The sequence below is a fragment of the Bos javanicus genome, chromosome 3, assembly GCF_032452875.1.
Source record: "Bos javanicus breed banteng chromosome 3, ARS-OSU_banteng_1.0, whole genome shotgun sequence".
In the NCBI taxonomy this organism is placed as follows: Eukaryota; Metazoa; Chordata; class Mammalia; order Artiodactyla; family Bovidae; genus Bos; species Bos javanicus.
The window spans coordinates 102,642,906-102,666,393 of record NC_083870.1 but is presented as its reverse complement, the minus strand read 5'-3'; the positions used below and the strand labels follow the sequence as shown (position 1 = coordinate 102,666,393).

Here is a 23,488-nt window from a genome sequence, read left to right as displayed (position 1 = left end):
GAAAGGCCTGTAATTGCTATCATAACTTCCCTCCCCACATAGTCTGTTGAAGATTCACGACACCTGGCGGCGTGTCTGTGCTGAAGGGCTTTCTGTCCAGAATCAGGGCTGTGAGGGGGTGGAGCCTGACTTACCCCCAGAATGCAACCCCCCGCCCCGGCCCCCGGTCTGGCTCTTCACACCACCCCCGTCCCGCAGGCTGGGATCAGACTGGTGTCCTTCGTGCCGCACTTAGGGTTGGACTCACCCACAGGCAGGCAGGGCTTTCGTGTCTCCAGCTCCGGCTGGCTTCAGTTTTCTGCCCAGAGGCTACGCTGTTCCTCCTCTGGGCCTACCCAGCACTAAGGGAGCAGGGGGGAGAAGGCGGGCCTGTGACTACATTCCTGGGGCAGGTTGAGGGCTCTTCCTGGAGCCTCGGTGGGTGGACACACCCACCCAGAAGCATCCCGGGAATGGGGAATGGGCTCCCTCCGGCCCTGCCGCCCCAGGAGACCAGCAGCACAGCTGCAGCCACTGCGGCTCCAGAGAAGCTGCTTCTCTTCGGGTGCCCCCTTCTGGTCCCGAGTGGTTAGAAGGGAGCTGGGCCGGAGGACACAGGGCACTGTCCTCTTGGTCTCAGATCTCCTGTGACAGGAGGTAAACATGCGCCCGAGCTCTAGGGAAGCCGAATGAAGGTGGAGGACCCGCCTTTGTAACCCCTGACACCCGGACTGGGTCATTGTGCTCCAGGCCAGGAGGTGAGCAGATGGGGCCTGGTCCCCAGCCTGGCCACAGGGCCCAGCTGTTCCCCGAGTGCCTGGTCAAGGACATCACAGCCTGTCCTTCCCCACAGCACCATCTGCTCAGCCCAGGCCTCATCAGTGGCGTGCGTGCCCCCCACGACTGTTTGGCCAGACTTGTCTCCCTTCATGTGTGTGTCCCCATCTCCAGTCTGTTTCTCGTGGCCGCTGACTCCACCTCCCTGTCTCTTTTTTTCCCTGTGGTCTGTTTTTCCTTCCTCTCTGTTTCTGTCTCTCCCTCTCACTGACTGCATTTTCATCTGTCTGTTCTCTTCTCTCCTGTGATCCCTTCCGTCCTCTGGCCCCGTGTTTTGCCTCAATCTGTTTCTCTTTCCCTTCGTGTCTCTCAGTCTCCCCCTTGCAAGGCCCTCCACACCTATGCCTGGCTTGGATAGCAAGGGCAACCCCCATCCCCCTAGGCAAGGAACCTAGAGCAGGGCTGGGCCCAGGCACACCTTAGAAAGTGGCCGAGGCCAGGAGGGACGGCCGAGGGCCTCCTCCCATATCTTGTCCCACACTCCTTGCAAGGACTTTCAAGACAGCTTCCCAGAACAGGAGCAACTGGGATTGCTGGACAGAGATCAGACCAGCACTGTGAGGCGGTTGGGCCAGAGGACCCCATGGTCTGGGCATGGCATGGCCCCGCTTCCTGTGCTGTGCTGGACAGCTCTCAACCCCCAGCCCTCCAGTGCCCCAGAACCTTCCTCCCTCCACCCTCCATGCACCACAGCCTGGAGAAGAACGTATTGAGAATCAGCAGCAGCAGTAGCGCCAGCCCAGATCTGTGCCTTCCTATCTTGATGTTCAGGTATCCTGGGAAGGAACTGGGTCTTTCCCAGTGCCTGTAGGGCAGGGTCCAGACTCTGAACTTGGCACTCATGGCCTCTGTCATCTTGCTGACCAGTCTGCCCCGCCCCTTCCAGCCACAGCATAGCTTCTGCTGTTCCTGGGACAACATCACTTGCCTAAAGCACACTGCAAAATCTGTCTTCCCAAGTGGGATGCTTCTGAGAGTAAAAGATGTTGTGAGTAATCATACCAGGACAGCAAGCTTAGACCAGGACCGTTTCCAGCAAACCAGTACAGCCACTTCTGTGTACAATACAGCACTTCCGTGTCTCCCCACCCCTCTGCCTGAGCTGTAGGACCCACCCCCTCAAGTCTGGCAGCCTCTCCCTCTAAGCACCTCCAGGCGGCGCCCTCCGACCCCTCAGTGTCAGGGAGCCCTGTTGCTCTGGCCCTCTGCCCTCCAGGTCTCCCCTCCTCAACCTTGATGCCCCCAGCTGGGCCTGTGAGGCAGGGGCTGGGATCTTTGGATGGCGAGTGGTCCTGGGGTGCCACCCCTCTGGCTCGTGCCTGCCACCAGCCTTCCCCCAACCAGGCCCTCTCAGGGTCAGAGTCCTTCACATCCTGTCTCCCTTTCTCTCCCCGTCCCGCGGTCAGTGGCAGCCAGAGGAGTCCGAGGACTATGTAAGTAAGAGGTGTGCGAGCGCGGGCAAGACCTGGGTTAGGCTGGGCTCGTGGGACACTCCCCCTCCCCCGCCTCTCCTCCCAGCCTGAGCTGCCAAGATCCACAGGGCACCAGCCACATCTGGAGAAAATTGGCGTTTACGCCGAGCCCCGAGCTGAGCAGTGATTGGCATTTTCTCTAATCCTTACTTCTCGCCTGTCAAGCAGCAATTTCAGACCAGTGTTCAAGATCGACCGGGCCCTGGCCCTTGCTCTGGCCAGATGGGGATGGAGTTAAATCCGATCCTGATCGTTAGGCCTTATTGATCCCTGGAGTGAAAAATCACCTGCTCCAGGTCCAGGCTGGGAGGCGGGTCTCGGGGCTGGGTTCCGGCATCGGTGTGTTCTGGAGCCCCAGCCCTGGGAGACCCTCCAGCCAGGGCAGAAGGGGCCTGCGAGGGTTTGGTGGCCGCTGCAGCGGCCCCACCCGAGGCTCAGAGCTGGAGGGATGCCAGGGCTGGTGGTGACAGCTCTGTCTCCACTGCGCGGTGGTCCCCTTCCTCTTCCCACTGTTCCTTCTGTGTGGTGTGGCTTGGCCTCCCGTGGTGTTTTTCCGCATGTCTCTGGAAATGATGCCTTGGCTGGAAATGGGCACGTGGGCAGGGCCTGCCAAGGCAGGGGGACACTGCCCTGGCTGACTTTTCAGGCGTCACTGGAGACAGTGTGCTCCCCAGGGTTGGGGGGTTCCCTGTCCTCTTCATCTCTCTTCCCTGCCCCAGCAAGCTTTGCAAGGCATACGGTGTTCACAGAGCCAGGGCCTGGATGGGGACAGGAGGGGTCCTACTCAGTGCTGCAGGGTGGCGCCTCGGCCCACCCCTCACTTCCCTCTGGTGTGCGTGTGCATGCGTTAGTGTCTACAGGTGGCCCTCTGCCTGTGGGTGCAGGAGGAGCCGCAGGCTGCATGGGTGTGCGTGCCAAGAGCCGAGCGAGGTGCTACATGCGAGCGAGGCTGTCTGCCCTGTGTGTCACGTGTGCCCGGACCTCACGAGGTGTCATTCACAGTACAATGCAGTGAAGGAACAGTGTGGCCCTTTGTTCTTGTCTGAAAGGAAGAATGAGCAGCTTGTCTGCCTCAGGCTTGTGGCTCCCCGGAAAGGCTGGGTCCTCCTGGGCACACATCCACCTGCCTGTACTGCCTCCCGCAGAGTCCAGCACCGCACAGCCCCCCTCCCAAGACCTCTGGCCCACGTGCCTGGGGTGGCTGGCCCGGTCTGGTCCCTCCTTGCTCTCCTGTGATGGGAATGGGCCCCTCCTCCTCCTTTAGGAAACCACCATCAGCGGCCTGACCCCGGAGACCACCTACTCCATCACCGTGGCTGCCTACACCACCAAGGGGGACGGTGCCCGCAGCAAGCCCAAAATTGTCACGACCACGGGGGCAGGTGAGTGAGGCTTTGGGGTCAGAGCTGAGGGCGGGGCCAAGAGGAGGGCAGGGCCAGAGCCCAGTGCGTGGTTGTTCAGTCCCAGGACGGCCCACCATGATGGTCAGCACCACGGCCATGAACACGGCGCTGCTCCAGTGGCACCCGCCCAAGGAGCTGCCCGGGGAGCTCCTGGGCTACCGGCTGCAGTACCGCCGAGCCGACGAGGCGCGGCCCAGCACCATCGATTTTGGCAAGGACGACCAGCACTTTACGGTCACTGGCCTGCACAAAGGGGCCACCTACATCTTCCGGCTCACTGCCAAGAACCGGGCCGGCCTGGGCGAGGAGTTCGAGAAGGAAATCACGACCCCCGAGGACGTGCCCAGCGGTTTCCCCCAAAACCTGCGCGTGATAGGGCTGACCACATCTACCACGGAACTGATCTGGGACCCCCCAGTGCTGGCGGAGAGGAACGGGCGCATCACCAACTACACCGTGGTGTACCGTGACATCAACAGCCAGCAGGAGCTTCAGAACGTCACTGCCGACACCCACCTGACGCTCTCCGGCCTCAAGCCAGACACCACTTACGACATCAAGGTCCGCGCACGCACCAGCAAGGGCGCCGGCCCGCTCAGCCCCAGCATCCAGTCCCGGACCATGCCCGTGGAGCAAGGTGTGTGCTGCGGGCACGTGGCTACGCCTGGGGACCTCTGCTCTCCTTGACTCACTGACCTCTGGCGACTGTGAGCCACCAACCTCTGGTGTGTGACACTCCAATCTCTCATGACCATGATCACTAACCTCTAGTGAACAGGCGCCACATTCTCTGTGTGTGGCCTCTGACCTCTGCTGTCCTTGGCCTACTGACCTCTGCTGGGCAACTCCAATCTCTCGTGACCTTGACCCACTGATCTCTCATGACTGCATCACTGCTCTTGGGTATGCAACACTAACCTCTTGGGGCCACGACCCCCTGACCTCTAGTGAACACGGTCCACTGTGCTCTGGTGCGCGGCCACATGGCTTCTCGTGACCGAGTCCCACTGACCTCTGGTCACTCTGACCTGCTATCTGTAAGCTCCAGCTTCACCCGTGCCCTTCTGGAGAGCCTGACCACGGGTCCTGTGGCTTCTGCCCCGCTCGGTTCTCACCATGAGGAAGAGCTGGGACTGGGAGCTGAACTGTGTGCAGTGGAAGCTGGCGGGAGTGGGGGTTCTGGCCCTCTGCAGCCATCCCTAATCCCCTGCCCCCTGCTCCCCCCAATCTCTTCCCAGCGGGGAGCCCTCCAGGCCCGGTTATCCCCCTTAGGCAGTCAGAGGTGACTCTTCTCCCCTCACATCCCAACAGTGTTTGCCAAGAACTTCCGTGTGGAGGCTGCAATGAAGACATCTGTGCTGCTCAGCTGGGAGGTGCCCGACTCCTACAAGTCAGCAGTGCCCTTCAGGGTAGGTGGGGCCGGCTGGCCCGGCACACGCAGTCCTGCTGCGGGGCCCACGTTGCAGTCCCTGCCTGCGAGTCTGTGTTCACAAAGCTCTGTCCCGCAGGCCTGGGAGGGGGCCCCTCACCCAAACACGCCACCTGCGCCCCCGCTTCCCTTCCTGTGCAGATCCTGTACAATGGGCAGAGCGTGGAGGTGGACGGGCACTCCATGCGGAAGCTGATTGCAGACCTGCAGCCCAACACCGAATACTCATTTGTGCTGATGAACCGCGGCAGCAGCGCGGGGGGCCTGCAACACCTCGTGTCCATCCGCACGGCCCCCGACCTCCTGCCGCACAAGCCACTGCCAGCCTCGGCCTACATCGAGGACGGCCGCTTCACCCTCACCATGCCCCGCGTGCAGGAACCCGCACTGGTCAGGTGTGCAGACACATCTCCGGGGGCTGGGGGGAAGAGGGCGGGGCTGGCCATGCAAAGCCAGGGGAGGACGGTCCTGACTCTCCTCTGCCCACCCAGGTGGTTCTACATCATGGTGGTGCCCATTGACCGCATGGGAGGGAGCATGCTGGCGCCACAGTGGAGCACGCCCGAGGAGCTGGAGCTGGACGAGGTGCCTGGGGACCCGGCCAGGGCAGCCCTGATGGCAGTCCCATTGTGCTGGTTGGCTGTGCCCCGGGGACTCCCCCCAAACTGGAATTATTCTCTGATTGGCAGCCTGCCCGCGTCTCTGAGGAGACGCACTCTGAGCTGGCTCCTGGGAGCTTTCAGAGAACTCCTGGAGGGCTTACAGAGACCTCCCCAGAGGGGTTTGTGGAGGATCCCCTGGGGTGCGAAGTGGCAGAGACATCTCTCAGATCTAACGACTCTCAGGCCCTGTGAGCCTCACAGTCTCCAGGGGTCTAGAGGTCACAGACGGGCTCGAGTGGAACCCCAGCAGTGGTGGGCAGCCAGCCCTCTCTGGTGAGGGTGAGGGGCAGGTTACCCAGAGGGCCCCTTCTTAGCAGGTTGGCTGGGAGGAATGGCACCGCCTGCTGGTGTCCGGCGTGGTTCTACACGGACAGTGAGTCAGGCCGGGCTCAGGCCCCTAACACGGATGGTGAGCCTAGCCTCAGCCCAGGAGCGTATGCTCCAAGGCCCCTGTGTGACTCCTGTGCTCTGCTGCCAGCTGCTGGAGGCCATCGAGCAGGGCGGCGGGGAGCGGCTGCGGCGCCGGCGGCAGACGGAGCGGCTGAAGCCATACGTGGCCGCTCAGGTGGACGTTCTCCCGGAGACCTTCACCTTGGGGGACAAGAAGAACTATCAAGGCTTCTACAACCGGCCGCTGTCTCCAGACCTGAGCTACCAGTGCTTTGTGCTCGCCTCCCTGAAGGAACCCGTGGACCAGGTCTACCCGAGACCCCAGGCCTGACCAGACACCCCCAGACCGTCTCAGACACCCCAGAGGCCCCAGACCTGCACTGAGGTCTCAGGGCACTAACCCCTGGGATGCAGAAGGCCAATCCGACCTGGCCCTAGGGGCTCAGTGAGCTGACCAGGCCCAGGTCAACCTCTTAGTTCCGGGAGACCCGGTCCAGAGCCCTTTCTCCAGGAGTGGGGGTTGGAGGATGGGCAGTCTTACCCCGGGGCTCACCCGCTCTGCTGTTCCTCCACTGGGTCACAGAAGCGCTATGCCTGCAGCCCCTACTCCGATGAGATCGTGGTCCAGGTGACACCAGCCCAGCAGCAGGAGGAACCCGAGCTGCTGTGGGTGACAGGCCCCGTCCTGGCAGTCATTCTCATCGTCCTCATTGTCATCGCCATTCTCCTGTTCAAGAGGTGAGCGCTCTGGTGGACGGCCACCTGCCCGTGGACCCCTAGGCCTGCCCTGGCTAGATACATGCAGGCCGGGGTAGCCACGCCGGCCTGCAGCCCGGGGTGCACGCTCCTGGGCTCTGAGGGGAGCCAGGAGAGCGAAGCAGTGTGTGTGCACACCCACTGGTGTGAGCCTGGGTGTGATGAGCAGCCGCGCACCTTCACAAAGGATCTGTTCGGGTGCATCCCTGGGGCATGTCCGTCTGTCTGTCTCTGTGTTTTGGTGGATGTGAACCTGTCTGTCTCTCAGCTTCAAAACACCACCTTCTCCTGGCCCCCTACCTTCAGTATCCCCTCTGCCACCAGCCCTAGATGACTCCCAGCCTGACTCCCCTGCCCAGGCCTTGAGAGGTCCAGACCCAGCTCCAGGTCCATGTGCCCACGGACACTGACTTGACAGACGTTTATTAAGTTCCCACTGTGACCACAGCATCCACAGCTGTCCCAGACAGGGTGTCTTGACCCTTCCCACAGTTCTCCCCGCAGGGTCCCTGTCACAGGGGATGGGCCCCCCTGCCCCCCGACCCAGTTACTAACCAGAAATCCAGGTGTCACCCTCGACCCTCCCCCCTCCCACTTCCCCCCAGTCTCTCGTGAATGTCACTTGACCTGCCCCCCACCCCACCGTGAGCTCCCCACGAGGTAAGGCACACGCACGTGGCACGCCTCAGTCCTGCCTCTCGCAGCTGCGGCCTCCGCCTCTTCTCACCGTGCCCGTTCCTCTCTGTCCTCCTCCCAGCCTGAAGGGTATTTGCAAAGATTTACTTTGTCACCCTCAATATAAAACTTCTCAGCTTTAACTAGAGAGTTTTATAGCCTGTCTGCAGCCTGACGGTCCATCAGATGCCTGGCTGCTCTGGCCCCTGCTGCCGCCACCCCTACATCATCGCTGAACTAATGCAGTTCCCGGCCGGCCTGGCCTGCGCCCCTCCACTGCACTCTTGTCCCCTCCTTGGAGACGCCTTTCCGGGCTCTGGTGCCACGAGGCTCTGCCAGGCCCCTCCCACTCCCTGCTCACACCGTCCCCCACTGTCTGATGGTGCTGCCATGGGAACATCGCTGGGCCTGTTTCCAGCACCCAGCACAAGGCTGTCAGCGCGCACTTGTTGGACCTTGTGTCTGCACACAGGTGCACACCCGAGGGGGCCTGTGCCCAGCGCCCCGTCTCTCCCGGCCTTGGACCCTGACCCTTGACCCAGTGCCTGCTACCTGAAGTTAGCTCCTTCCTCCCAGGGTGAATAGGGACAAGCTCGCCTGGTTCAGGGCCGGAAGATCCCTGGGTGGGGAACCTGAGGAGCGACTCCCACACCCACTCAAGCCCCCTCCACTGCCGTCTGGGTCCTGGTGTAGGCCAGGAGAGGTGACCCCCTCCCTGTGAAGGCCACGTGGGTGCCGTAGATCGGTCCGCAGTGTCCCCGTGTCATGAGAGGGCCTGAGCATGTGTGGCGGAAACAGTGACGGTTCCTTTCTTCTGTCCTTGCCTGTCTCTCGGGACCTAGTAAACAAGAAAGGTAGGAGTCCTTCCTTCTCTCTTCACACGCCTCCCCCTTCACTTCTTGTCCTCCTGCGCACTGCGGGCCCATCGGGGAGGGGCACTGCTTGGACCAGAAGCCTCCTGGCCTGCGGCTGTCTGGTCAGCTCAGCAGACGCCGGGGCCAGCTCTGTCACTCTCTCCACCTGTGCCCTGCACAGGGGGTGCCCCTTCTCAGGAGACAGGCTTAGCTCAGAACTCCGATGCAGCCCATGCATGCATAGGCTGACTCGGAACTCCCCAGAGCCTGCCCCCGGCTCCCAGGTGTCTGAGGTCACCGAAGCGCTGCAGGAGACAGAGCCTGGCCTGCGTGCGAGGAGCGCTGGCTGCAGGGCAGTGGGGAAGTGTGTGGTGCGTACTGACGCACACTTGCATAAGTTTCCTCCCCGACACAGCTGTGTCCACTGCGCAGAAGCCTTGGATACTTGTCAGCAGATGGACCCCACAGTCTGTCTTTGATCCTGTCCCTGTAGACTGGGGAGCCGAGGCCAGCGAGGGAAGACTCTGCCCAGCTAGGGAAACGCCTTCCCCTGCTGCTCTGTGCCTTTACCCTGATCCCGAGAGCCAGACAGCGGGAGCCCAGCTCTCTGTGATGTTTGCATATCTTATGTGTCGTTTGCATGTTTACTCCTGGTGGCTCCTGCTGCCTCAGCGTGGGGGTCTTGCAGACAGCAGCCACTGCCCAGCCGTGACCTGTCCCTGTGGGAAGGAGCTACCAGCCTCTGCGACCCCTTCCTTTCTTGCTGTGCTGGCCCACTGTCCACTCCCTACCCCTGCTCTCTCCCCATCCCACCCTGTGAGGCTGCTCTGACCCTGGCTCCCCTGCGCTCAGAGACCCCAGGCCGGGATGGGAGGGGCAGAGCTGTGGACACAGAGCTCTGGGGCAGCCAGCCATGCCACGTGTCTCTGTCCTCCGCCTGGACCTCGATTCTCACCAACCACCCTTCTGCCTGTCCAGGAAAAGGACCCACTCTCCATCGTCCAAGGATGAGCAGTCAATTGGGCTGAAGGACTCCTTGCTGGCCCACTCCTCCGACCCTGTGGAGATGCGGCGGCTCAACTACCAGACCCCAGGTAGGGTGGCTTCGCCAGCCTGCCTGCCCCGCCTGGGTGTGCCGGTCTCTGCCCAGGGATGCTGGCCTCACCCTGGCCCCCATTTCCTGTTCCTGCCTTCCACCCTTCTCCCTGAACCCATCGACTGTGATGAAGTGACCAAGGAACGCCTATATCCAGTGGCTGGACAGGCACTGCAAGGCCTGGAAGCCTCAGTGGGTGGGGTGAAGCTCCTTAGACCCTGACCTGTCTTCAGTCAAGCCCTCCAAATATAGGTCCGGGATCTTCACAGAACCCACATCCCAGCCCCGGGGTGCCAGCCCCTGTACCTGCATTCTGACCCCTGCACCCAGAAGAGGGGTTTGTTGGGGAGGGGATGGCTCATCAGATCTTGTGGCAGGATGTGGGTGTCTGCACCTCACCCTTCCTGATGGCTGGGCCCAGATCTTCCGTGTGAGCCCTGGGACCCAGCACAAGACTTGGTGCCTGCCCCTCCTTCCCCACCACTGTCATGGGCTCTCTGGATGTCATTCCCTGTCTGCACCCCAGCAGACACAGCTCAGACTTCTTCCTGGGGGAGGCAGGGTCATTCCTCGGCTCCCAGGTGCTCTTTCCATCATGACACCTCTCGCCCTGGGCTGGGGTTGCCTCAGTGATAGTCTGAGCTCTGTGAAGCCAGGAATTGTCTTCGTCCTCCGCCATCTCTTGGGTTGTGCGCATGGTGGGTCTTGTTAGGTGCCTGTGAAACACACAGCTGAATGAACGAGTGAGCTATAGCACACACAGGGTTTGTGTGTGCACGAACTACTTAGCACTGAGTGCTGAATGACCGCACCATTTCATGGCTGGAAACAACAGCAATGATGTTAGTCTCACAGCTTTTATGAGTCAGAGATTCAGACAGGAGCATAGCAGGAGCCGCTTGTCTCTATTCCAGAATATCTGGGGCCTCGGCAGGAAGACTCATAGGCCAGAATCATTTAAATGAGAGGTCAGCAAACTGTGGCCTGGGGCCAAATGTGGCCCACCACCTGTTTCTGAAAATAAAGTTTTATTGGAACACAGCCATGCCCTTTCATACATGTACTGTCTGTGGCTGTTTTCACTCTAGAGCAGAGTTTAGTAGATATGATACATACCATATGTCCTTAAACCAAAAAATATTGACTCTCTGGCCTTCTATGGGAAAGTTTGCTGAGCACAGAATCCTGGAGACTTGTTCATTCTTGTGTCTGGTGCTTGACACTGGAGTCAGCTATGGGTCCACCTGGGGTTTTCAGCTCTCTTCCTGACATCACTCCAAGTGCGTGTGTCCTGAGAGGGAGAGAGCCAGGCTGTTGCAACCAGGTGTGGTCAGATCTGCGAGGAATCAGAACTCCAGGGTGCTGGGGTCTGGAGGGCAGAGAAGCCTCCCCTGAGAGGGATGCAAAGCCCTGGGGGCCATAGGCAGGCAGAGGGGCTGGGAGAGACCTCCTTTCGGTGACAGTGGCAGGTGCAGAAGCAACGGGGCGCTGTGTCCTGTAGCACTGGAGCTGGGCGTGTTGAGAGCCCAGAGCTGAGTCTGGAGGGGGAGTCACAGAGGGTGCCTGCACACCAGGCTAAGGGGTTTGGACTTCATCTTGAGGGCGCCAGGGAGGCATGAAGGGTTTTCAGCAGGGGAGCAATGGGGTCAGAATTGAGCTCTAGAAGTGTCACCCTGGCTGTGGTGTGGAAGGCAGATTGGAGGGGGAGAACCTGGGGAGGCAGACCGTTGTGAAGGTGCTAAGGACCTGGGCATGGGGGCTGGCCGTAGGGACCTGGCTGAGCAGCAGAGCTTGGGCCTGATTCCCTGTGGGGTGAGGAAATAGAGCCGGGGTCCCAGGATGGCTCCGTGGTTGCTGGTTGAGCAGTGGGATGGCAGGTCCAGGGGGACCTCCACACCGACATCCAAGCCTGCAAATAGATGAGCTCTCCCTGGAGAAGGGTGCAGAGAGGGGAGAGCGCGGCCCAGGAGCAGCCAGGGAAGGAGCTGGAATGTTGAGGAAGGGTAGATGCAAGGATGGCCAAGGAGGGGGAGCCAGACAGAGAGGGCGTTGGGGAGAGGAGTGTCTCTGAGGCCAGGCTGAGGCCAGGCTGAGGGGGCTGTGGCTTTGGCGGTTGGAACCTCGGAGAGGTCCGAGTCCCGGGCAAGGAGCCTTTCAGCGGGTTGAGGCACTGTCAGTGGGGGATGAGCCAGTGGATATGCAGGCCCTGCTGGGGTCTGGATCCCTGTGGCTGTAGGGATCTGGGAAGGGAAGGCAGGGTGGAGCACAGGGGAGCCGAGGTGGTGGTATAAGGGATGGGGAACCAGAAGGTCAGGAGGCTGTGGCCCGGGGCGGGCCTCGGGGCGGGGCATGGTGAGGGTCATCAGAGGTGCTGAGGTCAGGGGACGAGGCTGCTGGCCGGGAGAGGGGTCTCTGTGCACAGGGTTATCCAGGGAGGGGAAACAGCGACCAGAAAGAAGGGTTGGCTGGAATGGCGGCACTGCTGAGGGTCCCCCTTCCCATGTTTTTAGTTCAGCGAATGTTTATTATTTTCTCTCGTAATCTAACTTTCCTTCTGAAGATGCTTGAAATGCACAGAATTGCTGAGAGAGCGATGCGGTCCCCATCTGCCCATCCTTGTTGGGGACTCACCCTTCTGTTTCTCACCGCATGTGCCTTCCCTCTCTCTAAAAGCACACTTCTCTTTTGCCAAATGATCTGGAAATAGCCAGGGTCAAACTTGATCACCAGAGGCCACAACGTTGGCTCGGACCTAGAATTTCTTCACAGGAAGAGGCCCCCAAGGCCGTGCAGGCTCTAGGGGGTGGGAGAGGGGCGTCTGTCGCTTGGGCAGGGTGGAGCAGAAGGGGCTGCGGTGGGCCAGCCCTCCGAGCTCCCCAGACCCCCACTGGCTGCGATCCAACAGCAATGTAACCAGAGGTTAACGGGTGTCCTCTTGCCCCGCTGTTTTTGTTCTTTTTCTCTGCAGGTTCCAGTGTCCCCAGTTGCCCGAATATCTCAAGTTAGTTTTTCGCGTTCCCCATCTGGGGCCCACTCTGGCTTCTGTGTGTCTCCTCTACTTCTCTCACCCGTCGCCTCTCTCCTTCCTTGAGCTCTTCTCTTCCCTTTTCCTGTCTTTGCTCCACCTTCTCACCGCCCCGTCTTTTCCTTCTCCATCCCACTCTCTCCTCACCTCGCCCCCTTCCTCTGGCCGCCCCGTCTTGTCTCTGCCTCTCCCACCTCCTGACTCAGTCCGACTCCTTTCTGGTGCCTCTCCCATCTCCTCGCCCCAGCGTCTCCCTCCTCTTCTCTTCCTCTCCCTCTGAGTTCTTCCTCATCACTCTGCCGTATCGCCGTACATCATGATCACTCCATCCACATGCTGGGTGCTGGGATGATGAGGTCACAGAGCCTCCCATGGTGACTGGCGCCTTGAGGGCAGGAGCACTGTCCAGAGGAGGGCCTGCGGGCGGGGCACAGGCTGAAGCAGCCCAGCCCCGTCCCGTCCGCCGGCCTCCACCTGGGCGTCCGGCCCTGACCTGGGAGGAGGGCCAGCCACTCAGCACCGTGTCACATGGCCATGCCCACTTGTGCCCACGGCATACATACCCCCCTGCCCTGTCCCCTCCCGCCCCCCCGGCCGCTGTGTGCCCTGCCACCCCTGTCGCCGCATGTGCCGCTGTCTCCATGCCACCAGTGCCGAGTGCTCCATGGTCACACGTGTTCACATGCGCACATACATGCATCGGGCTGTCTCCGCCACCAGCTCAGGCCCCACGCTAACTCTGCTCATGTACCCCCGCTGCTCCCAGGTATGCGAGACCACCCGCCCATCCCCATCACCGACCTAGCTGACAACATCGAGCGCCTCAAAGCCAATGACGGCCTCAAGTTCTCCCAGGAGTACGAGGTGAGACATCCCTTCACCGCCACCCCCACCACCACCATATGCCTGGCCCCAGGCCAGCTCCTGTCCTGCCTCGGGCCCCTGCTGTGTGTTTGGGGAGTGGGTGGTGGGCTCCAGGCTGCCCAAGAGCACAGACTGAAGGGGTCAGCAGTAGCCAGTGGGGAACTCAGCTTCTTAGGTACTGGGCCTGGTCAAGACCTTTCAGGCACTCCAAGATTAGGACACAAAGTCACATGCCCCTGTGCTAACAGAGGCAGATAGAAGGTCATAAACACAATTAGTAATAATAGCTGGCATTTGTAGAGAGCTCCCTGCCAGCCAGCTCCAGGCTAGGCACTCTGCATGCACCATCTATTTATGTCCTCCTTACAACCCTGTGAAATGGGAACCAGTGTTATCCCATCTTACAGATGAGGAGGCTGAGGCTCTGAGAAGGGAATGACTTGTCTAAGGTCACGTCACTGATGAGTAGTGGCACCCGTCTGGCAGCCTATGCCTGCACACGCGTGTGCTCAGAGTGTCTGTCACAGAGATGGGGAGTCTGGGAGCCTGACTCCTGCCGCCTGGGCTGCATAAACCCTCCTGCTCTGGGTGCTTCCTTCACTGTGGTTTCAACCCTACCTGCTCCCAGAAGGCGCTAGTGGTAAAGAACCTGCCTGCCAGTGCAGGAGACATAATAGATGTGGGTTCAATCCCTGAGATGGGAAGATGCCCTGAGAAGAAAATGGCAAACCCACTCCAGTATTCTTGCCTGGAGGATCCTATGGACAGAGGAGCCTGGTGGGCTACAGTCCATGGAGTCACAAAGAGTCATGCAGAGTCACAACTAAACCGACTGAGCATGCATGCACGGTGGGGGCTCAGACTTCAGAGCACTGCTTCACAACCTGGAGTCAAGGCTTCTAGCTCCCAGCTGGAGAGGTGCTTTGCTAGTGAAGGAGGTGATAAGGAGAGCCCAGACTCCTCTGAGGAGTACTGGCGAAGGTGTTGTTAAAGCATCTTCTGCCTCAGCTCCACTCAGTCCCCACTCCCGGCGCAGGCCTGGCACAGGATTCGCCTCGGTGGATGATGGATGGATGGGTGATTGAAGGGCTAGCTCTGCCCTGCCTGTGCATCCACTCCCCTCCAGTCACATGTCCACCCTCCACTGTGCTTGCTGTCCTGGGCACCAGGGCTCCACTTCCAAGGGCTGTGGGTCAGGCTTCTGCAGAGGAAATTGAGCTTGGCAGGTGAATTGATGATCACATCTGCCTAGAGGACAAGGTGCTGCCTCTTCCTGTGGAGCTCCCACTGGGGGGCCTGCCCTGCACAGGGCCCCACCACAGAGGGGATAGAGCCACCGAGTCAGGCTCCCTGCCTCCAGTTCCCGTGAGGCCTTCACTCATCCAGTTCCACGTCCCACTAACCCTTCCTCCTGTGGGGCCCTGCACCCCACTGTCCAGGCCTGCGGTGTCCTTCTCTCACCTTCTGCTGCTTCTCTGCTCCTGTCTGCGCTCCCCTTACAGACCTTCCTCCTTCAGGAAACCACCTCTGGCCACCCTGGCCTGCCAAGAGCTTTTCTGCAGCCAGGATCCGACAGCTCTGTTACCTTTAATGATGAGCATCATCAGGCACTTAGCTTGTGCTTGCCACTGGGAGTGTGGAGACAAGTGCCCACAGGGAGTTCAGTCCGTAGGGAGATGAGTGCAGACAGATAACGCTAAATGTGACCTCGTGCCGTGGTGTTAAATATGCAGATGTGCAGAGAAGGTCCTCCGACAGCAGCACGAAGCAGGCAGGCTAGGGGTAGGGTGTGCTGGGGTCTCATGGAAGTGCTCACTGACCTGGGGAGAGTGACAGGCTGGTGCAGAAACCAACAGGCAGGTGTTGTGCTGTGCTGAGAACTTCGGGTCGTATTCATCTGTAAAAGGAGGGTAATAATAGAGCTGGTTTCATAGGAGGATTGGGAGAGGGAATACAGAGCGCAGAGAATAGCGCCACGCGCACGGTAAGATTTTGCTGAGATTCAGCTGTTATCATCCGAAGTGACAAGGAACCATGGAAGGCATTAAGCAGGGAATTGATCATCAGATTGGCATTTTATAAGAATTGTTCTGGCTGCAAGACAGAAAGAGGCAGGGAAAGAGACAAAGGAAAGAGGCAGGGAGATGCCCAGTCTGAGCAGGGGTGGCCCAGCTGAGGCCCTGGCAACAGGGTGGCGAGAGCCAAGGAGCTGGGGGAGCATTGGGACGTGGTGACGGATGAGACGGGGGGCACAGAGGAGTTTGGAGGATGACTGGCAGGTTGTGGCCGCGGCTTTGGGGTAAACGAGGATAGAGCCCTTCACTGAGACAGAACCCCAGCAGCAGAGCCAGATTTGCACAGGGGAGCTGATGCTCAGCTTGGCAAGGGCTGAGACTAAAGAAGTGTGGGGCATCCTGGTGGGATATCAGGGGCCTGTGGGCTCTGCAGACCAGGGCTCAGGGGAGACTCTGGGCTACAGCTGAGTTATGTCAGCTCCAGCATATGGCCGTGAGGTCATCCAGGAAAGGTTGGAGAGTTCAAAGAGGGCCTAGGAATGAACCCCAGAGAAGCACTGTGTCCTGCCTCCGAGAAGGAACAGCCGGAGAGGGAGGAGGAGAGCTGGGCGAGGCCGTGCAGCGGTGTCTGGAGCCCAGCAGCACTGGGTCATGCACAGCTGGCCGCCTCTCACGTCTGCCCTCGTTGGCTAGCTGGGCGCAGGGCTTGAGGGACTTCCCCTGCCCTCTCCCCACCCCTACCACTCTCCTAGGCAAGGGGATTTGGTACCTTGGTCAGAGGAGTCTTCAGTCTGTAACCTTGCTGACCAGTGCCACGGTAGCCTCTGTGCTCCATGGCTGGGGAGCTGGGGCTCAGCCTTCCCCAGCACCACGGCACAGAGCCAGTGACTGTGGCCTGGGAGCAAAGGCAGATGTGGGCACAACCTGGAGGGCTGGGTCTCCTGGGGGCACTAGGTAGAGATCGGCTGTTACCCCACTCCACCTGCCTCCTTCCTTCCCTGCAGTCAATTGACCCAGGACAGCAGTTCACGTGGGAGAATTCAAACCTGGAGGTGAACAAGCCGAAGAACCGCTATGCCAACGTCATTGCTTACGACCACTCTCGAGTCATCCTTACCTCCATCGATGGTGAGCCTAGGGCGGGGCCCCCTCGCATCCCCTGGCTCTCCTCCTCCTCCTCCTTACTGGGTGACATCTCCTCCTCCAGAAGAGGCCCACTGACTAGGTTGGAGGCCCCGAGATAATGCTCTCCCATGTCCCTTCCTGCCCGTAGGTGTCCCCGGGAGCGACTACATCAATGCCAACTACATCGACGGCTACCGCAAGCAGAACGCCTACATTGCCACGCAGGGCCCGCTGCCTGAGACCATGGGTGATTTCTGGCGGATGGTGTGGGAACAGCGCACAGCCACTGTGGTCATGATGACGCGGCTGGAGGAGAAGTCCCGGGTAAGGCTGTTCAGGGCCCTGCTGAGGTTGGGGGGTCAGGTATAGATACTCGGCCACCAGGTGACTTCGGGCACCTCTTCTGTCCCTGTGGGAAGACGCCCTTCAGGGGACTTACCAAGTACTATTGTTCTCCTGGGTTGTCCTTGTATCCCAGCTGCTGGGCGCTCCTGGGACGTGGTGTGTTTCCCAGACGCCAGTGGGTTCCTACCGTGTTAATATGTTGTCCCAGATGCTGTCATTTTCCAAGAATGTTAACATGTCCCCCAGTTACTGCATGTTTCTGGGATGTTCACGTGTTCCCTAGATGCTAGAGCGTTGCTGGGGCCTTAACACATCTCCTAAGTTAATTAGTGGAGTAGAGCTGCTGTTATCTGCTTTTGCACAGCAAAGCATTGACTGGAACATAAAATTTACAGAGCTTGAAAATGGTGTATAAACGTTATGGGTAAATTTGGCAGAAAACGCACCTGGTGCGATCTGGTCATGAATAAATGATTTTCAGTTCCGTCCCTCATTCCCCTCGCGAGGGCAGGGGTGGCGGCCTAGTGTGAGGTCCTGATTTGGTCTGGTGAGGGGGTGGTGTGATGAATCTGAGATCTCGGGGGCCAGGGGCCTGGCAGCCAGCACAGCTGGACCTTCCACCGGCTCCTGCCCTGGGCCCTGCCTGTCGGAGCCTTTGGGTCCCTCTAACCCCCTTGCCCGCTCCCCCTGCTGTCTCTCTGCAGGTGAAATGTGACCAGTACTGGCCAGCTCGTGGCACTGAGACCTACGGCCTCATCCAGGTGACCCTGCTGGACACGGTGGAGCTGGCCACCTACACTGTGCGCACCTTCGCGCTCTACAAGGTGCAGCCCCGGCCCCGCCTGGGGCCCGTGTCCCGTGGTCTGAGCGTGCTGTGCTGGGGGAGCGGGGGCGAGTGGGAGTCCGGTGTTGGAGGTGTGAGCGGGCCATGCCAGCCGGTGCTGTGGGCGGGACGGATGGAGGCAGCACCTGAGTTCCTTCAGGCTGCCCCGTGTGACTTCTGAGTCCCGTCGGAGAGCCGGGGTCTGGCTTTGGTGTTGGGGCAGGCTGTAGCAGGCATGCTCCTTGGCCACTCACTCCATCTCTGCTGCTGTCCTCCACAGAGTGGCTCCAGTGAGAAGCGGGAGCTGCGTCAGTTCCAGTTCATGGCCTGGCCAGACCACGGAGTCCCCGAGTACCCGACCCCTATCCTGGCCTTCCTGCGGCGGGTCAAGGCTTGCAACCCCCTGGACGCAGGGCCCATGGTGGTGCACTGCAGGTGAGGGGGTGCTGCCACCAGGGCTGGGTCAGAGGTGAGGGAGGCCTCTGCCCAGGCTGAGTCCTGTTCCTGCAGCGCGGGCGTGGGCCGCACGGGCTGCTTCATCGTCATCGACGCCATGCTGGAGCGGATGAAGCACGAGAAGACAGTGGACATCTACGGCCACGTGACGTGCATGCGGGCGCAGCGCAACTACATGGTGCAGACTGAGGACCAGTACGTGTTCATCCACGAGGCGCTGCTGGAGGCCGCCACGTGTGGGCACACGGAGGTGCCCGCCCGCAACCTCTACGCCCACATCCAGAAGCTGGGCCAAGTGCCTCCCGGGGAGAGTGTGACTGCCATGGAGCTGGAGTTCAAGGTGGGCTCGGGGCTGGGCCTGCCTGGCTCCAGCGCCTGGACCGGGTCATGGGGACGGCCCCCCCCAGGAAGCCCGGCCTGACCACCCCTCCCCTCTCGCTAGTTGCTGGCCAACTCCAAGGCCCACACATCCCGCTTCATCAGCGCCAACCTGCCCTGCAACAAGTTCAAGAACCGCCTGGTGAACATCATGCCCTACGAACTGACCCGTGTGTGTCTGCAGCCCATCCGCGGCGTGGAGGGCTCCGACTACATCAATGCCAGCTTCCTGGATGGCTATCGGTCAGCACGCTCGTGACTGCCCACCATGCCTATGAGTAGCTGGGCCCGCGCCTGGCCAGTAGGGGGCACAACAGAGTTGGGCTGGCCCAGAAGACCTGGGTGGGCTTCCTAGAGAAGGGGTGATCTGAGTGGGGCCCCAAGGGACTAGGCAGCCATGGGGAGACTCGAGGGGCAGCAACACCTCCAGCATATCCAGTCTTGTGTCCGCCCCAGACAGCAGAAGGCCTACATAGCCACACAGGGGCCTCTGGCGGAGAGCACCGAGGATTTCTGGCGCATGTTATGGGAGCACAACTCCACCATCATCGTCATGCTGACCAGGCTTCGGGAGATGGGCAGGGTGAGCACACCAGCAGCCTTCCTCAATCGCATCCCTTCCCTCCCGGCCCCGTAAGCATAGTCTCAGACCCTTACTACCACCTGCGGCTCCCAAATCCTCTGGAACCTGGAGCTCGCCTTCCCCGCTCCTCTCTTCCCCACCTCCTCCCCTTCTGACCCCAGGGCCGGGCCCTCTGTCCACAGGAGAAATGCCACCAGTACTGGCCTGCAGAGCGCTCTGCTCGCTACCAGTACTTTGTCGTTGACCCGATGGCTGAGTACAACATGCCCCAGTATATTCTCCGTGAGTTCAAGGTCACGGACGCCCGGGTGAGTGGACAGGGGAGTGTGTATATGTGCATGAAGGTATGTTTGTAACACTGCCTGAGCCCCTCTGGGGTGGGGGCTGCCTGCATGGTACCCCAGCTCCAACCGTAGGAATCTAAGGTAAGGTGTGGGGGCAGTGAGCCCATTTCCCAGTATGGCTTCAGGGTGCTTACCTGTGCTGATGCACTGCCCGCCTGGCCAGGGGGTGCTGCCACTCCAGCCCTGACCCTTGGCCCTGCCACCTCTCCCAGGATGGGCAGTCGAGGACAATCCGGCAGTTCCAGTTCACAGACTGGCCGGAGCAGGGCGTGCCTAAGACGGGCGAGGGCTTCATCGACTTCATCGGGCAGGTGCACAAGACCAAGGAGCAGTTCGGGCAGGACGGGCCCATCACGGTGCACTGCAGGTGGGGCTGACCCCGTGGAGGGCTGGGCGGGTCGGGGGCCTGGGGGCAGGAGCCCTGACCCAGTGCTCTCCCGTGGCAGTGCTGGTGTGGGCCGCACTGGGGTGTTCATCACGCTGAGCATTGTCCTGGAGCGGATGCGCTACGAAGGCGTGGTTGACATGTTCCAGACCGTGAAGACCCTGCGCACACAGCGCCCAGCCATGGTGCAGACGGAGGTATGCAGGCCACTGGCCAGGCTGAGGCTGGCTCCTCCCAGACACATGCCCCTGGCATTGCCCAAGGCGCAGGGGAGGGGTGACTGGACACACTCCCCGCTCAGCAGCTGTTGCCCTGGGTGCCAGTGGTATGCCTGGCTCCCAGCTAGGGTCACACGTGGCAGTCCTTACAGGGGTACACAATCTAGGGGCAAACTGGGATGGCAGGGGGGAAGCCCGAGCAGATGTCTGGGTCCAGCCCCTGCTCCTGGCCAGCAGAGGCTAAGTCCATGAACCGTTGGCTGCAGTGCATGTGCCCTTGGCTATGTGGGGGGGGTATCCGCCCATGCTGACCGGCCCCCTGTCCCGTAGGACCAGTATCAGCTGTGCTACCGCGCGGCCCTGGAGTACCTCGGAAGCTTTGACCACTATGCAACGTAACTACCGCCCCCTCTCCTCCGCCACCCCCGCCTGGGGGCTCCGGAGGGGACTCAGCTCCTCTGAGCCATACCGACCATCGTCCAGCCCTCCTGCACGGATGCTGTTGGGACCACAGCATTTCAGGAACATTGCCACACTGCACAGAGAGCCCAGAACTGCCCTGGGCAAGGGGGTGGGCCCGCAGGCAGGCGCCATGGCATGGTCTCTGTCCGCTAGGCCTGCCCCGGAGCCACTGCGAACTCTCTGTTCTGCTGCCGCGGTTCTCATGCTTCTCATGGGGTGGGGGGGATGGGAGTGAAGCCTCCCTTTTTATACATTAAGTGGGATTATAGACAGGGATTATAGCCTCTTCCCTCTGACTTTTCTTTTTGCAAATTCTTAACTGCAGACTGGGCTGCTGTGGGGGACGGGGGAATAGTTTGTTTTCTCCTTGAGTTCATTTTGGATCCTTTTCTTTGGTACGACTTTCGCTGCTGCAGGACGGAGCGTGCCTTCCCCATGTGTGTGGAGCCGGGGCCGCCAGCCTGAGCGGAGGCACCGCTGATCTGGCTGCCCTTCCAGTCCTGCTGACAAGACCCTGTTTCAGCCAAGTGCAGGGAAACACATTTTGGGGGTTTAATTTCTGTTCCATTTTTCCGTAAGAGCCTTATTTGAGGCCCCACAGACAGTGGTGGGGGAGAGGAAACGGGAAGCCCTCACCCCTAGTCGTCTATTCCAGTGCGTGTGTAACATTCACAGCCCAGACCACAGATGTGTCTGGGGGAGCAGGCGTTCCTCATCACCATCATGTTTTGCAAAGGTTAAAGATAAAGCAAAGATGAAAAACAAACACAAAAAAATCCAAAAAAAAGAGAAAACCCAAGAAAAAAAGAGAGGTACCCCCTGGCCTCTGCTTCAAACCCCTGAGAGGGAAGGTGACTCTGGGTGCCTGGGGGTTCCCTCTGGGTCCACAGAGCCTGCCTTTTGTCTGGCATTGCAGGATGGCACAGTGTTGGGTAGGCTGTGCATCTGGCCACGTGGCCAAGACGGTGGGCGCTGGTCAGGGTGTGTGCCACGCCCCACACACCTCAGGGCCAAGCAGGGGTGCGGCTGGCCGTTCAGGTCCAGGCCAGTGGGCCTGGTAGCACACGTCTGTCCTCCGAGCGGGGGCCAGATGACTTCCTTCCCTGGTTTGCAGCTGTCTTCAAAGCCCCCAAGGAGCTCTCTTTTCCACTCCTTCAAGATGCCCTCCTAAACCAATGTGGCAAGACTACTGGACTTCTCTCAATGGTACTATCCTCAACCCTTATTATCTTGGCTTGCTGGGGGGCAGGGAGAGGGCCTCTTCCTCTGGGCAGCACTATCTAGGTAGGTAAGTGGGGGCGGGAAGGGTGCATAGCTGTTTTAGCCGAGGGGCGTGAGAAGGGCGTCCCCAGGTCTAGCTAGGCTGTCAAGACCAACAGTCCAGGGTTGGTGATGTTGAATGAGACATTCGTTTTTACCTTGTGGACGCTAGTGCTGTAGAGTTCACTGTTGTACACAGTCTGTTTTCTATTTGTTAAGAAAACTACAGCATCATTGCATAATTCTTGATGGTATTAAATTTGAATAATCAGATTTCTTACAAACCGGGTCTCTCGTCTCCGCTCTTTCTGGAATGCGAGTCTGGGCTGTCAGTCCCTCCGGGTGAGTTCTGCCGATTTCCTGCTCCTCAGGAGACAGTGTGACTGTCCTGAGGATCTGGTGACGAGACAGGCTCCTGGGATGGTGACCAGTTTCAATGGGAGCCTGAAGACTGAGCCACCAAGCATGTGGAGGGACCACCCTGACATGAGCCCCAGCTCCCGGGGCTGGCAGCACACCCCTGCCAGATTCTGGGTCGCCACATCTGCTTCTCCTTCACCTCCTCCCTCTCCCTTTCCCCTGCTGTGAAGAAAAGAATGAAACTGCGGCAGTGGTGGCCAAGACCATATGGAAATTGGTTAGAGGATACTGGTAATTCCCGCAGTGTGGGTGTCAGACCCAGTGTGGCCATCTGGCTCCTGGACACAGCAACATTTGTAGTGGTCTCTCCACTGGTAATCAGATAAGTCCTACCAGGTTGGAACCTTGGAACTTGTGGGGATAAGAGAGACAAAGTCCAGAACAAGTGGAGAAGAGAAATACATGTGATCAGCAGTGACCAGACTATAGAGAGTATTGTGGTGGGCCCAACACAGAGGTGCTATGGCAGCACCTCACTCTGCAGCGGGATCAGGAAGGGCTTCCTGGAGGAGGTGACGTAGGCTGGATTCTGAGTATTACATAGGCTAAGAAGGTTTTGTTTCAAAAGTTGAGAACAGCATTTCTAAAGGAGAGAGTAACTTGTACGAAGGCTTGGAAGCAAGAAACAGACTAACAAATATGATAGATTACAAAGAACACCCATGACTGGGGTAGACAGACATAAGGAGACTGAAGGCAGCTGAGGGGTTTGAGCTGGTTGTGGACCCTCTGCTGGGTGGCGCGCGTCTGTACCATGCTGAACAGAGGCTCTATACCATGCCTTTGAGGCCTTCACTGCCCCCCAGTGTTGCCAGAAGTCTCTTTGGTGGCCATGGTTTCTCTAGCCCCTAGCTCAGTGCCTGGCATATTTCTTTTCATTCAGAAAAACAGTGCCAGCATTGCATTATTCTTGATATTAAATTTAAATTTCCTAATAATGAGCCATTAAACACTTTCAAGTGAGGGTAGGTATCAGATTGTCACTTGAAGAGCAACAGTATATGAACTGTATGAGGCAGGCTCTGCATACACTGCTTTATGGACATGATCACTTAGCCTCAGAACAACTCAGCAGGCAGACCACACAGGGCAAGTCGGTGCCAGAGCTGGTTACGGCTGTTCCAGAGCCCCTGCTCTTTCCATTGCCTGGTGCCAGGCTCCCTCTTGGCTGTCACCCTCTCCCAACCCACTCCTCGAGGCTCCAGGGCTCCCCATCACAGTGTGAGGCACCC

General features: G+C 59.7%; 1 protein-coding gene across 9 annotated transcripts in view; it reads left to right on the top strand.

The window, feature by feature from the left end:
- PTPRF (protein tyrosine phosphatase receptor type F) overlaps positions 1–22,120 on the top strand; it is an 84,161-nt gene extending 62,041 nt beyond the window's left edge. For 2 of the 9 annotated variants that reach the window (XM_061412227.1, XM_061412223.1), the window contains 22 exons: positions 2,223–2,249; positions 3,553–3,670; positions 3,750–4,328; positions 5,003–5,100; positions 5,262–5,515; positions 5,612–5,705; positions 6,261–6,479; positions 6,756–6,910; positions 9,436–9,551; positions 12,522–12,554; positions 13,345–13,442; positions 16,462–16,585; positions 16,731–16,906; positions 17,632–17,751; positions 18,031–18,185; positions 18,261–18,546; positions 18,649–18,827; positions 19,041–19,167; positions 19,350–19,475; positions 19,724–19,878; positions 19,958–20,093; positions 20,445–22,120. In XM_061412227.1, the coding sequence (XP_061268211.1) occupies positions 2,223–2,249; positions 3,553–3,670; positions 3,750–4,328; positions 5,003–5,100; positions 5,262–5,515; positions 5,612–5,705; positions 6,261–6,479; positions 6,756–6,910; positions 9,436–9,551; positions 12,522–12,554; positions 13,345–13,442; positions 16,462–16,585; positions 16,731–16,906; positions 17,632–17,751; positions 18,031–18,185; positions 18,261–18,546; positions 18,649–18,827; positions 19,041–19,167; positions 19,350–19,475; positions 19,724–19,878; positions 19,958–20,093; positions 20,445–20,513 (3,444 nt within the window). In that variant the 3' untranslated portion in view covers positions 20,514–22,120. The remainder of the gene's footprint in view (positions 1–2,222; positions 2,250–3,552; positions 3,671–3,749; positions 4,329–5,002; positions 5,101–5,261; positions 5,516–5,611; positions 5,706–6,260; positions 6,480–6,755; positions 6,911–9,435; positions 9,552–12,521; positions 12,555–13,344; positions 13,443–16,461; positions 16,586–16,730; positions 16,907–17,631; positions 17,752–18,030; positions 18,186–18,260; positions 18,547–18,648; positions 18,828–19,040; positions 19,168–19,349; positions 19,476–19,723; positions 19,879–19,957; positions 20,094–20,444) is intronic. The other 7 variants (XM_061412230.1, XM_061412229.1, XM_061412228.1 and 4 more) reach the window with 5 other exon arrangements.
- Positions 22,121–23,488: the final 1,368 nt, after the last annotated feature.